At 44.4% G+C, this 22,421-nt stretch overlaps 1 protein-coding gene across 6 annotated transcripts in view; it reads left to right on the top strand.

Annotated features, from left to right (window-relative positions):
* The window catches only part of RUNX2 (RUNX family transcription factor 2), a 351,735-nt gene that overhangs the window by 215,086 nt on the left and 114,228 nt on the right, over positions 1–22,421 (top strand). For 3 of the 6 annotated variants that reach the window (XM_024984093.2, XM_015459846.2, XM_010818275.4), the window contains 2 exons: positions 11,439–11,504; positions 13,247–17,569. The exons of 2 other annotated variants lie outside the window; for them this stretch is intronic. In XM_024984093.2, coding sequence (XP_024839861.1) covers positions 11,439–11,504; positions 13,247–13,725 — 545 coding nt within the window. In that variant the 3' untranslated portion in view covers positions 13,726–17,569. Of the gene's footprint in view, positions 1–11,438; positions 11,505–13,246; positions 17,570–22,421 lie in introns of those variants that run through there. One more of the 6 variants, XM_024984091.2, reaches the window with a different exon arrangement.

Consider the following 22,421-nt stretch of genomic DNA (forward strand, 5'->3'; position numbering starts at 1 on the left):
ATTCCGTGTGCAGGGCTTGAGTGGGAAAGCTCAGACTGTTGGGGGAACCAGTTACGGCAGCACTATGTGTGGAGTAGGAAGTTACATAAGGAGCATTGTATCAAGACAGCAGGAAGACTCTTGTACATGGTTTTAGGCTAAATCCTAGCAACAAAGTTCTTTTCAAAGTGAGTCAGATTTTCAGTTAAATAAAAGGTAGTACTTTGGTTCCTGATATTGGTTCCTCCAATGTGGGAAGGCATGTTGGTCATCACTTTTTAAAAAAATTTCAACCCAAACGATCCCTGTTGTTAAAGAAACACCATCTTTCCGCCTGTCAGGACTTCTCTTAGGATAAAAAGTGGTAGATGCTAATGAGACAAGTCTACTGGAGAAAAGGGACACAAATTAGGAAACCTGACAATTTCACTCTGGCTCTGCCACTAATTGGTTGCATCCACGAGTCACTGATTTTTTCCCTTGGCTAAGTTTCCTTATCCATTGGTACCTGTCAGTTGGGCTTAAACCAGATGTATGTAAAAACAGTGACAACCTGAAAAGCATTGTATACATTTGAGGTGTGCTTTTTAAATACAGTTATTACTTTTGAGACAGGAGAGTTGGCTTGGGGCTGAAAAAGAATAGCTCTTAGGATAAGGGAGCAAATCCAGGGGACAGGTTAGAACGAGAGATGCACCCCAAAAGTGGTGGGCAAAGCAGAGTTGTGAATCTAGAACTGACCTGAACCCTTTAGGTGCAGGTAAACCATAGGTGTAGTAGGTCAGGTTTTCCTACTTCAGGTGGCTGAAGACGGACAGGCAGAAATCAGAAGGCACAGGCAAACTACAGTTAGAGATGAGGACTTGGGACAAACCCGGCATCACCATCTCTTTTTTCTTACACACAACGCATTTAAAAACTTTCCAAATGTCACTCTGAGAGGAGCTACAGTGCCTTTACAGATACTTGCAGATAGGCAGGATGGAGTTGTCATTCTCAAGGAATTTACAGGCTGGTAGAGTGGTGAGGCGGAGAAGGCAATGGCACCCCACTCCAGTACTCTTGCCTGGAAAATCCCATGGACGGAAGAGCCTGGAAGGCTGCAGTCCATGGGGTTGCGAAGAGTCGGACACGACTGAGCGACTTCACTTTCACTTTTCACTTTCATGCATTGGAGAAGGAAATGGCAACCCACTCCAGTGTTCTTGCCTGGAGAATCCCAGGGACGGGAGAGCCTGGTGGGCTGCCATCTATGGGGTCCCACAGAGTCGGACACAACTGAAGGGACTTAGCAGCAGCAGCAGCAGAGTGGTGAGGTGACTGTAGGCCCTCTGCACGTGCATGCCTGCCTGGAAGAGACAGATGAAGAACAGGGCGGGGGGGTGGGGTGGGCGGTGTGCCGAGGAGGGAGGGGTCACTCTGGGCTAAAGCAAGGACACGAGCAGATGACTCTTGGACGCCGGGGGGATTGTGAGGTAGATTTTGCAGGCTGCTTAGAATCTCAAGGAATTGAGATAGAGTGAGCGTGGGTACACTGAAGGCTGATCACCTCATCTGTGATTGAGGGAAGATAGAAGAGGGTGGACAGGACAGAACCCAGACAGGGGTCCAGTTTGACTGGATAGTAGAGTTCCCGAAGGACAGTGAGACGAGCCTGGAAAGGCAAGTTGGGACAGGACTGTTACTCCGGCAAGTGTTTGCTGTGTGCCTAATGGAGAGATCTAGACATGTACACAAACCGGAGGAAAAAGCGTGACATGAAGTCACAGAACTCGTAGGCAGTCACCAACAAGGAAAGCCTGAGGAGCCAGAAAGTCGGAGGAGGCAAGGCTTCAGGAGCCCAGATGAGCCATCTGGGCAGCAGATACAGCACACACACACGAGTGGCTCCTGATCCTAGGGCAACCTTCTGGTCACAACCAGGAAGCCTCTTACAGGGTCTCCGTGGACACAGACCCATCCCAGGGCCTGGGCAGAGGGGCAGGCCAGCGGATGCATGTGAGTGGAGCGCGAGCAGGGGCACGGCTAAGGCTGGGTCCCGGCAGGACCTCTAGCCAGCCTGGGCAGTGGCCAGCCCTTGCCATCACCAGAGGTGACAAGTGAGGTGACCCAAGAGGGGTGTCCGAAGCCTGTGGTTTTGATCTCAGGTTAACGTGGGTCGTGTGAGGCCTGGGAGAGCCGGTGGAGCTGACTTAGAAACTGAACCAGGGCATTTTGGTCTTCTGGTTCGCGTTCCAGGTCTTGGGGCATCGGGTGGTTTGAGTCACAGGTATTAGGGTTCAAGATGGCTTCGGGGCTGTTGGACCGCACCAGGGCGCTTAGCCTTTTGAACGGAATTTTATTTGAAGAAAAACTGTGCCCCAAGCTTGTCAACATTTTAAAGGATGCTCCCTCCGAGGTGGCTGCTGCCTGGAGACTTCCTGGATCAGCACTCGAGTCAGTCACAGGGAGAGTCAGGCTGCGCTGAGGCCGGATTTAGACGGGCAGATCTATTCTGACTTTCAGAAGGGGAGAATCGAGCCGGATCTGAAAACACAGTCTGTGCATTTAGGGGATGGTGGAATGTGGTCGCTATGGTGATTATTTGCTCTCCTAGCCTCCTTTTCCCACTGCAAGAGGCATGTTTATTTTTACAGAAGAGTTTGGTTGGGTCTGGCGCTGGGTGTGTGGAGTTTAATCGGGAGCTTCCAGGATTCTGATTCTCAACTCACGTTTTTCCTAGCTTGGACCCTAGTTTTTACGTATTCCTTCTTCTCTAGCTCTTCTAATTCAAATAATACCGTATGAAGGGATACCCTCATGAGATGGAGATGTTTACCATTTGCTGTGTACTTTTGCCAGTTCTCACTTACAAGAGTCTTATCCAGGGAGAGAACCTGAGGAATAGAAAGTGTGACCTGCTTACAATCACTCAGAACATCAGCGGTAAAGACCATGTGGGAATTCAGAGTCTGAGTGAAGCCCTCAAGATAGGGATGAGGAACCAGTCTCCCAGTTTCATATCCCATCTCTGCCTCCACCCCCAGGACTGGTAGTTGATCAGAACTCTTTTCATCATTGCCCTACAGGTAGGCATGGCCGCCAATATGTTAGAACTCTCATAAAAATGACACTGAATCTCTGCATACTGCTATATTTAAAACGAATAACCAACAAGGTCCTACTGTGTAGCACAGGGAAGTCTGCTCAATGTTATGTGTCAGCCTAGATGTGAGGGGAATTTGGGGGAGAATGGATACATGTATATGTATGGCCAAGTCCCTTTGCTGTCCAGTGGAAACTATCCCAGCATTGTTAATTGACTGTGGTCCAACACAAAATAAAATTTTTTAAAAATGACACTGAATTTCTGAACAGTGGAAGGGACTGTGGCAGCGGAGCCCCCCAGGTCTGGGGCCAGGTTCTGGGCCACCATTTACTGGTCTGTAACCTTGAAGAAATCATTGAGCTTCAGTCTGTCATTCATAACGTGGGGTCAGTGACACCATCTCCCTTCCAGGGCTGGATTGAGGATTTAATGCTCTAATGTGAATAGACGTCTTTCATGGATGCTCTGCAGGTGGGATCCTCAAATCTCTTCCCCATTAGTAAAATCTGTGACACCACGAGATGCTGGGACTACAGAAACACCTGGAAGATTCCTATGGTTGGAGCAAAGACTGGGCTATTAAGCACCAGTCCATGCTGGTCCCCAGCCCATCCTCACGGCATTCCTAAACAACATACCGCGCTTGAAAGATTCTCCCATTGAAGCACCTCAAGGGGCAGAGGGAACTCTGGAGCTCCTCCTGCACACTCTGTTCCCCCATCTGCTGACATAACCCCAAACCACCCGGCTCCTGCCTGGAGAGCATTTTCATGTCATGTGAATTTTCCTCCATGATATGCCTACTTTGGTTTTAATATAAAAATAACATCTTAATTTACTAATATCAGTAATATGTCCTTTAAAAAAAGAAAGAAAAAAACTCCCCCATGTATTCCCTTCTTTATTTCATGCCCTCCTATCAGCTAGGCTTGGGTGTCTAATATATAACATCTCAGCCAGTTCATAAACTTTTTGCATTTAATATAGTCCTGAGTTACCACTAGCACAGGCCACGGGAAAATACCATCCTGTCCCTTCTAAATTCAGGCTTTTTGGAAAGATTAACTTAGGAACAATTTATCATTTAGTTGCAATTTTTAAAATAATCTTAATTGGCCACATATGTTATCAAATAAGAGCGGGTCTTCCTAGCCTCTGCCTCTGTCCACATGTCCCCCACCCCACACGTGCGCATGCGCACTCCACGTTGCCAGGATGTCAGAAAATTAATTATATCACCCTAGGCAGATACCGTCACAGGAAAGCCGCCCCCTGATCGAAGATAAGATTACTGATACCGAAGCTGTTATTTTTAGGAGGGAAAGGCTATTGCTTTCCAACCTCCGTCCCTCTTTTTCCTAGTCCCTCCTCTCTTAATTGTGGCTCTATGTTTTGGTAGCCATAAGTCATTAGCGGTTTTTAATTTCTCTGAAACTGAAATAAGGTCTGAAAGGGTGGATTTGTCCCTTTTTTCCTCCTTTTTTCCTCTTCTTTTTTTTCTGGCTAATCGGAGGAACGCAACCACATCTGAAGCCACTTGGCTCATTATGAATTTCATGGAAACTGATTCTCTGAAAGTGTTTCCATATGTGTGTTCCCAATATATCCCATCCTCTCTAAATGGGAGCACAGACGTGTGCATGGGCTGGAAATGGCTTCAGGATGTGACAGAGCAATCATATGACCGCCGCGGCACCGTGGGTGGCCCCTTCTGAAAGACACGGTGTCCTGGGTGCTGGCCTCCTTCCTGCTGCGGATCTGGTTTCAAAGACTATCCACCCTTCCTAGCCTTTAAAAAGTTCTTCATCAAGGCCTAGCGAGAAGAGCCCTCTCGTGTTCTTTTTTTTTTAACTCCGTTTCTCTCCCCCCACCACCCCATCCTTTGGTTTCTTCCTCCTCTTAGCCTCCCGCCCTGTGCACGCAGGATCACACACACACTGCACATCTAACCACCTCCCTCCTCCCCCTCACCAAGAGGAAATGTATTATTCCAACAATATCCTCAAAATTTGGGTGGGTTAAAGGGATGGTTGAAGTTTTTGAAAATTGTCAGGTTGTACTTTTTTTTTCTCCCCCCTGTTCTCTCTTTCCTTCAACGTAGCATACTTTCTTAGCCTTGGGATCAGCTGGTCTCAGAATTTGTGAGCGTGCAGTGGAAAAGTACAATTCATTACAACACGGAAAATAAATATTTATACTGGATAGTCGAGGCACTTTCCTCTCTTTTGCACAACTATGGAGCTTGCTGGTCTGACCTTTTATTATCTTCAAAAAATCGATTTCAGATTCTCATTTTTCTGCTTTCTTTCCCATCAGCCTGACCCATCACATTTCTTCCACGTGGGGTATAGTTTTCTGACTGATTTAATGAAATTAAAAGTAAAATTAATTGAGTGATCAATACTTGATCATTTTAGTGTGAAGGAATAAATTCAGGGAAAGAAAGAAAGTTGATGTAAAATCTCTTAAAGCCTCAGTGTGGAAAATGCAAAGTAATCTTCTGGGTAGAGAGGAAAATTGATTTTTAGATAATGTTTATACAGCCTTTCTGCTTCTGTCATGTTATCTGCTTGGGACTATGCTAGTAGTTCATTCATTTAGCAGATTTTTTGGAAGTACCCAACTTTTCCCAGCACCATACTGTGGAAATAGGGAGGATCTCAAAGGAGGATACATGATTCTTCTTCATTTGCTCTCCCATTAGTTGGAAAATGAAAATACTTCTCTAAATACTAAGTACTTCTAATACTCTAACACTAAATATTCTAAGTACTTCTTTAAAATACCTTAGTTGGAAAATGAAAATACTTCTCTAAAGCCAGTGACAAAACTTTTACCACAGACTGGTAAAATTTACATATGTACATATCCTGGATGTATAGGGTAAAGAAAAGATGATAAGGATTTGTATACCTGAAAGTCCTTGTGTGGTGGTGAGTTTTGAAGGCCCTGCTTACCGTACCCGGGTCTGGCAGACAGCAGGGAGGTAGCTGTAAGTTTGAGCATGCACAGAGCCGCAGTGAGGTGAGGGTCCTGAGTGAATGGCCTACCACAAACAGGAAGGTTCATCCTGAGCAGCAAGAGAGGTGACCTTGGAAGGGTAGAACAGGAAGCTCTGACGATGCCAGTAGTTTTCCCATTATCTTTTTTTGCAGAGCTGTTGGGTCACACCTGGTAAAGGGTAGCCATGACCTGTGCTGGGTCAGGGTGATACCCTCTGGTTTTTCAAGGCCTTGCATCAGCATGGCCTGAAAAGGTGGAAGATTTTCCCGCTCTGTGTGTGTTTTCAGAGAACTCAGATCTAAGGAAACTCAAGGCTGAGGCTCTGCGTTTTCCTGCTGGCATGCACTGTCAGGGCAGCCAAGGGGGAGATGTTCATGCGGGCCTGGGACAGAACTGCATTTGCATCTCAGGGTCATGAAGATCCACCTGTCTCCAGGCTGCCACTTCTTCATCTATAAAGGCCATCCTCAGTTCTGGGTGACGCTGACATACTGGCTCTATCTACTGTCCAGAAATTCAAACAGGATGTGAGCTTTACTACTACCTACTCCAAATAAATGACACAACCTTAGTGGCAGCAGTTACCCTGGGGTCCTGGGGACAGGAATGTGCCCATCCACTGTGCATTTGTAGCCTGGCCCTCTTTCTCCTTTCTGTCTTCTCCGCCTGACTCCCCAGTGCAGACTTAACATAGATATGGGCTCTCAGGATACTGGACACAGCACGGTGGCATCTGTTCACTAGTGGCAACTACCATTGGTCAGCCTCTGTCTGAAACGTGAAGTCAAGTGATGTAGTGATGTTTGGTGAGAGCTTTGAACACCCTTTAAAGAGAGTTTTATGAGATTTCATAAGTTAGGAATTGTATTTGAGTTACATTTAGGTCTGATGCCACCATTACTGAATGCTTATTATAATATCTATTTTCTTAATGCATCAAAAAATATACCAGCTGTTGTGCAGAGTTCTTGAATCCCTAGCCCATTTGCCTTGTTCATTGATTTATTCATCCATTCATATGCTTACATTAAAAAAATTTAAGCTCTTACCCTATAGACTGTTCTGAGGGATATGAGAGGAAAATAAATCATAATCCTTACCATCCAAAGTTTACTTTGTAGTTGGAGAGCACAGGCTAAGAAACAGCTAATAATTCAGTAAAGCAGTGGCTGAGGGCCCAAAAGAGTGATATGGAAAATAAATGCTATTAGAACAGGAGTGAAATAGGAAATTATATAATAGAGCAGTTGGGAAGGCGGCAGCCAAAATGTAGAAGGGGAAGAAGCTGTTTAGAGGAGAGAGGCGCTGCTTCTTATTCCAATAGAGAGGATGCTGCAAGGGGGTTAATGAAAAGTGTTATTGTTTAGTTGCTAAATCATGTCCAACTCTTTGTGACCCCATGAACTGTAGCCTACCAGGCTCCTCAGTCCCTGGGATTTCCCAGGTAAGAATACTGGAGTGGGTTGCCATTTCCTTCTCCAGGGAATCTTCCCAACCCAGGGATTAAACCCACGTGTCTCCTTCATTGGCAGGTGGATTCTTTACCACTAAGCCATCAGGGAAGCCCTTAATAAAAAGTACCTGGATCTTATTTGAGATTTGGTGAAGTGATAACTCCTACCATTTAAAATGTTTTCTTGAAGCTTTGAAGTTAATACCTTATTGCTGAGAAGTCTGATGGCTTTTCATACTGTATATTTTTGCCCTTGCATTAAAAAAGGACAGAGAAGTCTGCATTTGCCAACCTGTGTTCCACCTGGACTCAAGGTCCCTGGTCCTTTTCTGTGTCCCGACCTGCCCTCCACAGTTGGGATGTGTAAATTCCACTCCCTAGTGGAGATGGTCCCTGGGTGTGATGTTTCCTAGCTGACAGCCCTGAATGGCAAGTACCCCAGTCCAATATTCTTTTCAAGCTCTTATCTCCAGTCTTTTTAGCACTATCTTGGCCCATCTTCAACCAATCAAGCCATAATGGTTTGAGTGTCTATTGAATGAGAAAATGTATGTGAAGGTACTAGGGAAAGAAACATCAAGCATGGTTGTTATTAAACCCAAAAGGGGAAGATGAATGAGTATTAGATCACTGCTGCTGTAGCTTCCTCTAGTTAGGAGTCCAGCACAAGTCAAGATAACCAGCATTAGACAGCAGCATGTGGAAGGCGCTGAGTGGAGGTTTGCAGGCCACAGGAACCAGAGATCAGAGTTTCTCTTTTATTCTCCCTTATCTTGGTTTCACTCCTTCCCCACCGCACTTTCCACTTGCTCAGAAGACCCAAGAGACCTGGTTGGGTAAAAGCAGGCTATTTCCTTTTTCTCCATAGACTTTGAGGTGGGGGGGCAAGAAATTTTTACTTTTTAAAAAATGGTTTTCACAATGATTAGACTTTGCATTCACTGAAGAATAATCAGTGCTTCCTTTTCTTTCCTTTTGGCTGTGCTGGGTCTTCGTTGGGGTGCGTGGGCTTTCTCTGGTCTAGCATGAGAGATTAGTTGCCCCACAGCATGAGGGATCTTAGTTCCCTGACCAGTGGATTCTTAACCACTGCACCACCAGGGAATTCCCAAGGACTTTTTACTTTTAACTTTGATTTTATTTTTATTGGAGCTTTATGGGCATTTTATCAATATATTCTTCCCCAGGTATATTAGATTGTGAAAAACTTCTGCTGCCGCCGCCGCTGCTGCTGCTATTTCAATGAGCAAGTTTCCTGCAGCTCTCTTTCTGATAAGGACAGAAATCTGCAGGTCTCTGACTTTGGCAGGGGGTGCAGAGGGTCATTCTGGAATGAAATGCATCTGTAGGGAATCAGCAGGTCCTAAGGGAATCAAGCCCTTGACCTTGGTCTCACTCAGGTTACGCCATGAATAACTAAATTAATTGCTCACTGCTTAGCAAATTAGGTCAGCAAGTGCTGAAAGAGTTTTTAAATAGTTTCCCAAGAACAGTAACTCTCTTTGGGGGCAACACGTGGGCACCAGAAGAACCTGCTTAAATATTTTTAAGCAAATTTATTTCAGCATATAGAACTTTTAAGGCAGATTACATATAATATATCTGCAATTGTGTCAACCTAATTCTTAAGGGTGACTAAGATTAAAAAGAGGTTAGAAGTCTGAGAGGTCTTGTCTAACTGTGGTTCTGCCTCTCTTGTGCTGGGTGATTTTGTAGAGTAAATGGTTCCCCTTCTCTGTTTAGCTTCCCTATTTGTCAGTGGGTTAGATTAGGATTATCTAGACAGTAAAAGAGGGGTTTGGATTTTTGTCACCAGAATACCCCAAACCAGCACAGGAGGATAAATGGGTACCTTAGGGAACCTGGGGGCATAGTCTAAAGCCTCCCAAGTGCAAAATTTTGTTGAAATCAGTTTTCATTTGTCTAAAAATTCATCTAAGTTTTCATTTGTCTAAAAATTCATCTAAAGCTTTACAAATGGAAATTTTTGTTGAAATAATTTTTTCGTTTGCCTGAAAACTCACCCAAATGTTGCGTGCTAGTCCATATCATATTCATGTTTACTGTACAGCATCCGCTTGTCTCCAGACTGAGTAAAGCCAGCCTTTTGGGAAGATATACCGTGTTTATCTTGGGCTTCAAGTAACTCCTGGCAGTACTGGCTTTATTTAATCTGTAGGTTGGGATCTGGTGTTTTAAACCGGCTCTGGGGAGCTCTCAGGCTACAAGGCAGATCACTGGGGCAGTTACTGAGCTTTGGCTTTATGTTTCTAAAATTAGATTGGGGTAAGAGTGCTTCTAGAACTCTCCAGGCATTTGTCCTTATCCTTGCAATAAGTAGATATGACATTTTCTTTAGTTGATACAATATCTAGGTCTGTAGATGGTTTGTAGTTGTATGTATTGTGGTTGGTGATGTGGGTATGAATAGTTTAGGACACAAAGATCAGAACAACCTGAGAAGATGTTCTAAAAGAAAAACTGAGTTCTTGTACAGAAAAAAGATTAGAAGTATAGAAAGAAATGTAGTTATAGCATTTGTTTCTGTAATAATTATTATAGAAAATAATTGAAAATTAGGAAGGAGTTTAAGTTCTTTTTAAGTTGAGGATTCTTTCAATCTCCCCACCACTGATTATTATATAAGAGATCTCACGTGAAACTGTGACAAGTTGTTAAAATTTCTTCCTACAGTGTGTTCTGTAGGAACACACTAAGCAAGTTCTAGAGAATCATCTTTTTTTAAGTTATAAAAATGGCCATATAATCCCTTTAAAGTCCACATCAGCTCTCTCTGCTCAGAAGGAGTTAAATCCTCAAGACCTGACAGTCTTAAGTGACTGGAAGCCACTGGTGAAAATTCTATAAACCTAGCGGAAACTTGTCGCATGGTGTTCTATAAACCACAACCAGAGCTCATTAATTGAAAAATGAATGTCAATTTGCGTTAGCCGGCATCTCTAAACCCAAAAGGTACAGTGATCCCGGCATGTGATGGATAATAAAAACATCAGCCAAACATATCAGGTAAAATCAAGAAGTTGGGGGTAGGGGGCGGAGAGATAAATTCAAAGCCACATTGGAGTTTACTGGCAGGGTCCCACATAAAGGGTTTTAATAGGGCTTCATAGGGCTTCTGCATTAAAATAAGGGAAACCACATGGAATTTTAATTATAAGGACAGGATATTTTAAGTATAAATACTCACGAGAAGCATTTTTTACATCGATGAGCCTATTTGTGTGAGCTCTGTGCTTCTGTGGAGCAAATGCTGCTGTTTTAAGTGTGACTTCTTTCCTTTTGAAATTGCTCACGTTATTCTGGTTTCTCTCACACGAGCTGAGTGTTGAACTTAATGCATACAGAAGTGGCCTGCCTACACCTATTAACTCTGCCGACTCAAGTTCACCTAGATGCCCCATGATGAAAATGGGCTGGCCGAGAACATCTGTGGTCTCCATGCCGGGCCTGTATCGTGTCAGGCGCTACAGAAGCCCGGGGCAGGGAGATGGCAGATCTCATCTGCACCACCGTGGGCAGTTCTGTCCGCGTCCCTCCTTGCACCTTTTCACACTTGAACTTGTCAGCATTTTGTACTTGGGAGGGGTTAGGGATAGGCCAGCAGAGGATGGAAGAATTTATCAAAAGCAGAGAGCAACTGCCCAGACTGTGCGAGTTTTGGTTTGTCATCTTGAAAGTGTTTGCTTCCGGTATTAGAAGCTAGCTGCTCACCAGCTTTTCCCCCTCTGCTTATGGGGCCTGTGGATTCCGGGAAGGTTTACTGTGAGGGGTGGGAACTTCCCAGCCTCCCCTCCCCCTCCCCCAAGGCAGTAGCTTCTCCTGCTGTCTTGGGATTCACGGTGATAGAATGGTAGAACCAGAAGGGAACTTAGAGCTCATCCCCTCATTTTACAGATGATGACACTGCCACCTCTGACTTCTGCCTCTGGCCTTCCACTCTCAGTAAGAAGAGCCAGGCAGGTGAGACTTTTCACAATTGCTGGGTTGGGCTGGGTGGGGTTGTCTGACTGAGACTGCCCGATGAGTGAGAAACACTTTTATTAACGACATATTGCTTTGAAGTAGACACTTCTAGTTATTAGTGCCCACTAAGGCACTTAACCTGAGCATTTTACAAAGAACACAAGGCAGTGTGCATTTTAAGAGAAATGAACAACTCTCGATCAGCACCTTGAAAGAAGAAGATTGAGATGCTTCCTTTAGGATCCCAGAACGGGGGCTAAATAAAAAGGAAGCTGAGGAAGTACCTGCTCACTAAGGCCTTCAGGAATTACCGAGGGAGACTTCACTGGCGGTCCAGTCGTTAACGTGGCCCACTTAGCCTTCTAGTGCAGGGAACAGAGGTTCGATCCCTGATGGGGGAACTAAGATCCCACATGCCACGCATGGTGTGGCCAAAAATTTAAAAAGAATACTGAGTGTTTTCCCTTATAGATAAAAGTGGTAGGAAAAGCAAATATATGAGAGCCAAAGGATTGGAAGAGTTCAGATGTGAACAAAATCTTTAAGAACACTGGTGTAATCGAAGAGCTTGTCACAATTCTGTCAGTGTTAGAAATTCATAACCCAGTCTTTAAAGATCACAACTATAAGTTTTTGGCATTTCCGAAAACTAATTTCCACATGAAGTGGTTTCTAACTGTGGTTTCATAAGTTGAGTGCCAGAAATACCTATTAAGAAGGCATCTTGTTAGTTTTAGAAGTTAAAGGACCTCATGTTTTAGGGGAAAACTGTCTTTGCTTCAGGTTCCCAGTTCAAAGTGGCCAGCAGCTAACTCTGTAGGATGTGGTATATGGGCCCGGTGGGTGGATGGTGAGACGCCCTCCTGTTCTTTCTCCTTTTCTAGGGAGCTTTTCCCCAGAGCTGCTGTTGGCATGTGGCCTTAATCAGGTCTTGCTTCTCCCGTCAAGGCTTGAAGCGCAGTGATTGCTAGGTGCCACCCACTTTCAATCCTGCTAGCTTATGACCCTCAGCAGAATTTCTAAGGGTCAGACTCTCCTATATGACCCCAGATACATAAGCTAGTTCCAGAAAACATTGAAATCTAGTTTGGTTATCTTTTTCAAATCAGTTACTAAGATGAGGAAAAAATACATAAATTGGTTACCAAGATGAGGATTTTACCTTATTTTACAAGTTCAAGTGATAGGCGTGTGTTAGGGTATCTTTTTTTATATTCCTTCACTGATGAAAGGGCCCTGCTAAGAGTATCAATACCAAAATGGATCATTTTGAAATTTCTTTATTATTGGGTGAGAAAAAGAAATGTGTCAGACTTAGTATGAAGGTCACTTCCAAATATCTGAGGTGCCACAAGAAACAGAAAGGGAAGAGAAAAAAAATCAATGAGGATTCAGTCTTAAAGTCTGGTGAGTGAAATCTGTCTCATGGAGTATGGGGTTTACATGTATAACCTAGCACATATATGGGTTTTTTAAAGCCCTTTGGGATTCTCTGGGGAGGTGGGGGGTGGGGTGTGTGTGAAGAACTTGAGGCTAAAAGACTGTAAAATGAAAAAAAAAAAAACCCAAAAGACTGTGTAGTGACTGGTGCATTTGAAAGTCTGTTTGTGGCTTGCTGTTCCATTGGGGAAAAGCTAAAGTTTTCTTTTTTTTTTTTTTCCTTGTAAAAAAAAAATTCTTTCATGATTTTAACTGATATTTACAGATGTTTCCCCCCCATCTTCTGTTGTAATTTTTAGGTGCTTCAGAACTGGGCCCTTTTTCAGACCCCAGGCAGTTCCCAAGCATTTCATCCCTCACTGAGAGCCGCTTCTCCAACCCACGAATGCACTATCCAGCCACCTTTACTTACACCCCGCCAGTCACCTCAGGCATGTCCCTCGGTATGTCCGCCACCACCCACTACCACACCTACCTGCCACCACCCTACCCCGGCTCCTCCCAAAGCCAGAGCGGACCCTTCCAGACCAGCAGCACGCCATATCTCTACTATGGCACCTCGTCAGGATCCTATCAGTTCCCCATGGTGCCCGGGGGAGATCGGTCTCCTTCCAGAATGCTACCGCCGTGCACCACCACCTCGAATGGCAGCACGCTATTAAACCCAAACCTGCCCACCCAGAACGATGGCGTTGACGCCGACGGAAGCCACAGCAGTTCCCCCACCGTTTTGAATTCTAGTGGCAGAATGGATGAATCTGTTTGGAGACCCTATTGAAACTTCCTCAGCAGTGGCCCCAGCGGTCTCGGTGGGGAGCCACATCCCCAGTGTATCGACATATACATATATAGAGAGTGCATATATATGTATATCAACTCGCTATCTACAAAGTGCCTGTTTTTTTAGAAAATTTTCTTTTCTTCTTCTTCTTTTTTTTTTTTGCATTCAGCCACTCTGTCACGATCTTGCAACCCTAAGAGGGTAAATCTTGTAAAGCAAAAGGCCCAAGAGAGAGACAGTCCTAACCAGGTTTCAGATAATTTTCTATTTAAACATGTACCTTTGCAAACAAACAAAGGGAAAAAAAAAAAGGTATTTTTTGTTTGCTGTTGTCGTTTGGTCTCTTATCCTCAATCATCTGTTCAGATGCCAGTTCAGAGAGGTGGACTCCAAGTCCGGGAGGAAGAGCAAAGCCGCTTCCTCCCCGTGTTCTGAAACCACACGTCCTCACGGTTCACGGCGCCGCAACACGTGAACCAGTGCCCTGGGCAGACCCGCTTACAAAGCCGGTCCAGGTGCCTGTGAAGGGAAAAGAGGCAGAAAGGAATGCTTCCACTCCCCTGCCATCTATTCAGAGTAACTGTTCCAAACTTTTGCTTTCATACTTTCTGCAAGTACTCATTTGAACTGTTTGGTTCAGTTGTTTTTATTATTATTATGTTTTTCCTACTTTAAGAAAGTGACTTCAAAAAAATACTGATCAGGATAGATTATTTTATTTTACTTTTTCATACTTCTTTTTTCCTTTTCCCATTGAACCAAAAGGAAATCCGATCCCGAAGCACCTGCCCCCTCCAACCCACTCCTTCTCCTGTTATGCAAAACTGAAAATGGCAATACCTTATTATAGCCATAATGGTAGAGATAGTGTTTGCGTTTGGCTGTGTGTTATTTGTCTTCTTTTTTTTTTTTTAAATTATGAATATGTGTAAAATCTGAGGTAACTTGCTAACGTGAATGGTCATATAACTTTAAAGATATATTTATAATTATTTAATGACATTTGGACCCTTGAAACATTTCTTAGTGTATTGATATGTTGACTTCGGTCTCTAAAAGTGCTCTTTATTAAATAACAAATTTCTTCAGTGGGCTAGAGCCATATCTGAAATATTGCTAAGCAATTTCAGTTCATCCAGGCACAATGTGATTTTTTAAAAAATACTTCCATCTCCAAATATTTTAGATGTAGCTTGTTTTTGCAATGTATGAAGGAATTGATATGTTTCATTCTTTTCAGATCTTTGATTGCCTCTAAAACAGCTTTGCCTTTTTTAAAAAATAGCAATAATTAGAGATTTAAAAAGCACCCTGAGTCCTTTATCACTTATGTTGCCCTTTATCAGCATAAAATGCTGGAGTGATGTGGTTTCCTAATTTCTTTGAAATAGTGATGACTCTCGTCATATTAAAAGACAAGCACAAGTGAATCCTTGAACTGCAGAATGGCGTTCTGTGGTTTCATACTTAAAGCAAAACTTAAAATTGCCAGGCTTCACGCTGAAGACGCAGTCAGCTTAAAGCCACACACGTAACTGAAGGATCAGTCACGATACGCAACGTACAGGAGAACAGAACTGTGCCAGGGAGCCTTACCCAACCCGCCTTACCCAGACAGTAAGTCAGGGGAACCCAAATCTGCCTTAGCCTGGGCCCCACTGGCAGCTCTCCACAGAATTTGCATTTAAAGGAGCAGAATTAAGTCATTGTCTTCTGAGAGCAGGGTCATCTGAAGGAGCAGGCAAGTTCCAACAGGCAGCTGATCTGAGAACACACAGGCTGTGGGGACCCATACACAGCCTCTGATACTCATTGTATTTCTCACCGTGGAGGGTGTCAGGAAGGCAAGGCTAGGTGGAATCTGGTATCTACTACTGCGTGTGAACTTGAGCTGAAGCCCTCCTGTCGGATGTACTCTGAGCTCTCCTGGTCCTTAATCCAAGCCAGGACCGCGTCATGACACCACCAGGCAGATCCCCACCCGCCTCCCCCACAGGTCGGGGTCTTTCGTTCAAAGTCTGTGCCCCTCTCCAGCCCCCCACCCTAGGCAGAACCTGTTAGAGATTTGCCTCCAGCCCCCAGAAGCCCCTTGCTCCCTGGTCATCCTCCAGCCCACTTCATAGACCCCCCAAGCGTCTCGGGACAGCTCAAGGGGCATTGGACCTGTGCTGCTCACCTGGGAATTCACCCTGACTCCCCGTAATAAAAATCAAGGGGAACACCAAACCAAACCAAGACACTTTGCCTTCTAAAGGTTGTATACCAAGTATGCCTAGATAAATAAGCCACTTTTCTATTCCTAAAGATGGAAGTAGTAATGGATACTATTTATTGTTTGTGTGTGGTGGCTTGAAGCACACCACCATCCATTTATTTTTAAGTGTAAAATATGTGTGTTTGTTTCAGCAGCACTTAAAAAAGCCAGTGTCTGGTTACACATTTCAATCTTAATTAATTGACATAAAAATGTTCTCTCCAGTGCCAGCTGTACCCTATTTAATAAAATGGTACTATATCTATACATTCTTTTTTAATGTTAAAAGGGCTTTTTTAAGTTTACAGTACACATACTAAGTGACTTGAGGGACGCTTTTGTGTTGAAATGTTAGTAATGGCTGCAGGCAGCAACCCAGAAACACTTTAAAAGTTTTTTTTTCTTGGGAAAAATTCAAGCAGTTCTTCCTTCTCTCTTCACTCTAACCATTTCAATGGGGCAATTTACATTTCTTAGATCAAATTTGGCCCTTTTTCAGCCTGGGGATTAAATTTTGCTTTAAAAAAAAAAAAACAAGTCCTTAATTTGCACTGAGTCACGTGCATGATTTGTGATTTCAAGATTAAAACAAAGCCTTACTGCTACTATGGAACCATGAACTAGCCAGCACTGTACCTTCTTCAGGTTAAAATGACATGGTTTACAACGTCACCAATACGGCCACTTTTTTAAAGACCAAAACAACATTAAAAAACCTGTTTTAACCTGTGTCAGAGTTCCAGATTAGGTTCCAAAGATTTTTAGATTTTTTGTGAAATGGCATCCAGTTTAGAACTCAAAGATTCAACAGATTAGCTGTGGTTCACTCTTCAGGCCGTCCTACCCCGACCAGGACCTTTTAAAAGTGAGCAGAGAACTGCACACCATTAGGCCCCATTCATTGTGGAATCAGAGGGGAGGAGATGGGTGTGCTGGCTCAGAGTTCCCTCCATTCCCAGGAAAGCGACTGACTCAGAGTCTAGGGGAATATGTGAAAACACAAAGCATTAGCAAAAACAATAATTATACCTATGACATTCGAAGGAACCATAAGAAATAAATAAAAGATGACTTTTTCCAAACCTTGAATTTGTTGTTCTTAAAAAAGATAATGCCTTTGAAACGTATTTTCTATGTGAGAAGTTTTTAGATGTTTGTTTACTTCATGTTTACAAATAACTGTTTGCCTTTTCATGCAGTACTTTGAAATATTATCAGCCAAAACCATAACTTACAGTCATTTCTTAGGTATTCTGAATAAAATTCCATTTTTTTTTGGATATGCTTTACCATTCTTAGATTTCTGTGGAACAAAAATATTTGTAGCATTTTGTGTAAATACAAGCTTTCAATTTTTATTTTTTTTTCAATCGCTGTTGCCCAAGACTTGCTTTCGTGCACATATTGTACAAATTCTGCTTTGTGCCACAGGTCATGATTGTGGATGAGTTTACTCATAACTTCAAAGGGACTATTTGTATTGTATGTTGCAACTGTAAATTGAATTATTTGGCATTTTTCTCATGATTGTAATATTAATTTGAAGTTTGAATTTAATTTTCAATAAAATGGCTTTTTTGGTTTTGTTATGTGTGTACACTGGGTTTTTTCTCATCCGCGGCTTCTTCTCTTGTCTGACGCCTGCTCCTGTCTACACCTGGGCACTTATTGGTCATAGGACTTGCCAGGGCTGGATGAGAGCAGAGATCCTATATTATTGGTGAGAGGAAAAGCATCTTGGTAAGCGCTGGATTCTGCTTTGGACCTAGGTTCAACCCCTGGGTCTGGAAGATCCCCTGGAGAAGGGAATGGCTACCCACTCCAGTATTCTTGCCTGGAGAATCCCATGGATAGAGGAGCCTGGCAAGCTATAGTCCATAAAGTCACAGAGTCGGACACGACTGAGCGATTGACACAGAGATGGGTGGGTGAAGAATCTAGGAGTGCGCTCACTTCCTTATCAGACTGTTGTCTGAAGGAAGGAGTGCTCACCCCACTCTTGGGTAAAGCTCCTTATTCCAACCAGGGGAGCAGTCAGGGTGGAAAGACAGCAGCCTCGATGGTTCCATGATCCTCATCTCCAGGCACATATATAGGGCCAGCAGTGAACCCTTGACTGTAAGCACAAGAGCCACCACCCATAGAGGGGTGATCTATTTTCCTCTTCACATCTCTTTGGGGTTCCTAAAAAGAAAGTCAACCAAAGACGAGGATGAGTAAAAACGGACCTTGGCCTGGGGAGCTCTAGCTTCAGAAAAATTCTACTAGTTGTGAGACTTTTATTCTGGGCCGCTGTTTATTTTTGGTAAGTCCCTCCTCTGCAAGAAGGTCGAGGGCCTGGGTTAGCGTGGTTGCTTTCTTTCTGTCCTGTGCTGTCTATGCCTGGGCTTATCACACTTTTAGGGAGGGACAAGAAAACCTCCGTACCTATGAGCACGACCACTGGCTAGGGGCCCACGTCACACTACGAATTAGAGGCTGCCTTTCAGATCTGCTCATTCTTACCTCTTTGGCTCTGTTTTCTAAAAGAGCTTAGCAACCGCTCATTTCTAAGCCTAGGAGACATCCTAAAAGCACTTGGGGTGAACTTAGGCAGGGGAACTTGTTTGCGACTCTTTGAGGATGCATATTTATTTATCCTTGTAAGTTAAACATCTGTGTGACTTTAAAAGGCATTGCACGGGAGGTGGGCATGGTGGCTCTCTTAGCCATTCCAGCCTTGTCCAGTGGCAGCAGGGTTTAGGGTGCATCACTGTCCTCCTCGGGGGTCTCAGCTTCTTGGTTTATGGAAAGGTGATGGGCTAGACTTTGGTGCTATTGACATTTCAGGCTGGATAATTCTTTGGCGTGTGTGCGGGGAGCTGTTCTGTGCAATGAAGGATGTTTAGCAGCATCCCTGGCTTCTACCGGCCATACACCACGAGCAGCTACCCACTCCTGATGGTGAAAAATGTCTCCAGACGTTGTCAGATGTCCCCTGGGCGGGGCAGGGCCAGGGTGGGGCTCAAAATTGCCCCGATTGAGAACCATTGGGCCAAAGCCTCCAACTTCTTAGGCTTTCTGTACAGAACCAGTGTAAGAAGACATTGCTTATTCAAACAGGAGAATCAGGCAGGACACCTAGGGACTTCCCAGGGAGGCAGGCCCATCACCCTCTCTCACCACCTCACCTGATGGCACTCTGAGGTCTGCATGTGTCGGGAGGCGGCTGCTGGCTCTCCCTTCTGCACTGCCTCCCTCTTCCCCGCTTCATGGGCCACGTAGCCCTTGATCAGCACAGCTGTGGGGCTTTGCTGGGACTGGCCGGCTTGGCTGCGTTCATCAGGGCTCTCTGTTTCTCACTGGAAACAACCGGCGGAAGAAGAAAGCAATTTCTCCAGTGTTTTTGACCCTTCGTGCCCCCTGCCCCCCAAATATTGAATCATCAGACATTTCTTAGAGAGTGGGTGTTTCCTGTTAACTCAATCCCAGCCGAGACCGGCCCCATAAACACCTCAGCTCTCTGTCGCAGAGTTTATTTGGCTGGGAAATGGGTATTGCCATGTAAACAGGAAGCCCCCTGAAGTTATTATCTGCAGATGCGGTTGAAGAGCCACATGTTTATATTTATGGGATTTGAGAACAGTCTGGAAAGGCCAGGAAGGAGGTAGAGGAAGCGCTCCTCGTTCGCTGGGAGGCGGGGCCCGCAGATCTTCACGAGCTGATTTTTCAGCCCCTTTGGAAGCGGGTGGTTAATTGCAGTCACCCAGCCAAGAGCCAGGGTAGAAATGGAGGTACCGGCTGGTCTGATGTAAGCAAACAACCCTACCTAGATGATCAGGGTAATGGGGGCACAATCCAGTTTCAGTGTCTGTCGCAATCATTTAAAGCTAGTTTAGAGACGTGCCCTAGGAAACAAGGGTTTTGTTTTTTTTTTTTGGTTGTGGGGTGGTTTGTGATAAGATTGCTATTTTGTAGTCTCTGAGTTTTTCTGGGGGAAGTCAACTGACCACCTCTGTCTCAGTGAGCGCAGGCCAGCTGCCCTGTGAGACCCCAGGCAGACTCATGCATTAGCTCCTCAAGTCAGTTGAAAGGGCCTGGGAAGGATCCTTCATGGGAAGGTCTGCACCACCTGAGCTCTCCGGGTGTTGGTGCAGAGAATGTGGGGTGGCAGGGCAGCTGGCTTCTCCCTTGCCCTGGGTGACCTGGCCACTTCCATCCCTTCTCCACCACCTCTGCTCTTCCTTCCTGGGCTCTCTCCTCGGTCCTGGAGAAGATACTGAAGGAAGGCCAGGTAGTAACCAATACGTGGATAGGTCCTTATTTAAATTATGAGCTCTGAGCAAAGACAAGGGCATTTCCTTGCTCCTTACCAGCCTTTTTCTGTAGCTCCCCCAGGGCTTCATAGCAGTAGCCATTCAATTGCGAGGCTTTGAAAATGAAATTTAAAAAAATAATAATTCATCAAAATTTAGCCTAGGATCCACTGAAGATGTAAAGGGTAATACACTAAGCGGGTGTGTGTGTGTGTGTGTGTGTGTGTGTGTGTTGGGTGTGTGTGTATGATGGGTACATGCACGCCTGAAGAGAGGGAGAGGGAGGGAGAAGGGGGAAGGGATGGGAAGAGGTACCAGAGCAACCTCTCAGGGAAAGATGAGGCTCAGTGCACACACAGATGCCCCTTGACACAACATTTATTTGCCTCAGATGTTCTTTCTCCTGCAAATTCTGCAAAAAAAAAGCACACCTTCCTCCCACAAGCAATTATTCTTCCTCAAATAGGTTATTTAGAAGGGACCGGGGACACCGGCCGCCTCCCTGAGATGTGAGGAGCACAGTGATGTGGACGACTAAGAAGGGCTATTATTCATTTTTGTAAAGCATTTTTATTCACAAGCGTTCCGTGATTCAGCCGGCCCTGCTGTCCTGACAGACATGCTCAACCAGTTGGAAAGCAGAAAGATCAAGTTTCTAGAAACCCACTAAACGTTTACTAAAACTTACTTTAATTTTGTTTTTTTTATGATCTTGTTGCGACGATGTCTGACCACTCAGTGGGGTTTTCTGAAAAACCTACTTTATGTCTTAGCATCACAAGGGTAGCTCACTTCGTGATTGCCACGCTTTGTTCCCGGTTCTGTGTCACTCCACAGCCAATAGGAAGGGAGAAATACCACCCCTGCCCCGCCCCCACTCCCCCCAGAGATACCATCCTTATGGAGAAACCAAGACCATCTAGCAGAATGCTAGGAAAAAATGGGGGCCGGGGAGGGCCAGGGACAAGCTAAAGAACTTCCACACAAGCCCCTCAAGAACAAGTTTTGTCTTCACCACACAGAAGAGGTCAGAACACAGAATTGCAGCCAGGTCTCGTGTGGCCCTGTTCTCCTACTGCCTTGCGGCATTTCTCTCTGAGAACCCAAAGTCCCAGGGTAAACCAGTGCAGGGAGGAAGATGGAGTAGGATCCATGGAGTCAGGAGATACAGGGTACAGTGGCAGAGCCGGAGCGGGGTTTTGAGAGATGAGGGTACCAGCAACTCCCAAAACACAATCAGACAATGCTTTGGTATAAAAAGTGCAAGTGTATTATTTAAAAATAGCAAAAGGCCAACACACAAAACCATGTGATGTGTGTAATCGTGAGGGCCTTGATACAATGGCTTTATGATTTAAAGCTCCTTGGGCATCCTTTCCTTCTTAAATTAGGTCATTTATTTATTTATTTTTTAATAACTGCTTCCATCTCTGACAGTGCAGCAACTCTGGCCAGTTTCACTTTCTGTTTCTCTGTGAGTTTCTCTCTATTCTTCTGCCCTAAAATGAGAGGAACCTTTTGTGGGACTTGTGACAGACCCCAGTAATATCTTAGCCCAATTCTCTTTTTCCCTCACAGTCATTTAATATTGAAATCTTGAAAATCACAGTGACCTTTCTCCTTTTTAGCCGTGTGCCCGGAGAGTCTTTCTGGGTGTGGCTGTGAGGGTGTAGAAAATCCAACTCCTTATCAAGATCTTATTAGTGGTTTTACAGATGAGAAAGGCAGAGATTATTACTGACTGTAATTCTCTACCACAACTTCTGGGGCACACTGGGAACTCAAACTGTGGAGGAGAGACTTCTGGACTGACTTTCACTCTTCTCGAGCATCCAAGGGAGGGAAGGATCCAGGAGGGATGCAAGGCGGAACTTTAGCAAGGAGTTAAGTGGTTAATAGGAACTCAGTTTTGTTTTGTTTTTTTTATTGGCTAATAAAACCTCTCAGGGTTTTTCATATTATATGGTTCCTTCAGGCTTCTAGCCCAATGCTTAAAATAAAAAGCAAAAGATGAAAACAACAACAAAAAAGCTGGAGTCTGAATACCCATGCAGCCCCAGTCTTGTTTACTTTTTCATTTCCGCAGTTGTAAAAAAAAAAAAAAAAAATTTTCCTCTGGTAGTTCAACTTTATCACACTGAAGG

This window comes from Bos taurus, chromosome 23 (assembly GCF_002263795.3).
Source record: "Bos taurus isolate L1 Dominette 01449 registration number 42190680 breed Hereford chromosome 23, ARS-UCD2.0, whole genome shotgun sequence".
NCBI classification, from domain to species: Eukaryota; Metazoa; Chordata; class Mammalia; order Artiodactyla; family Bovidae; genus Bos; species Bos taurus.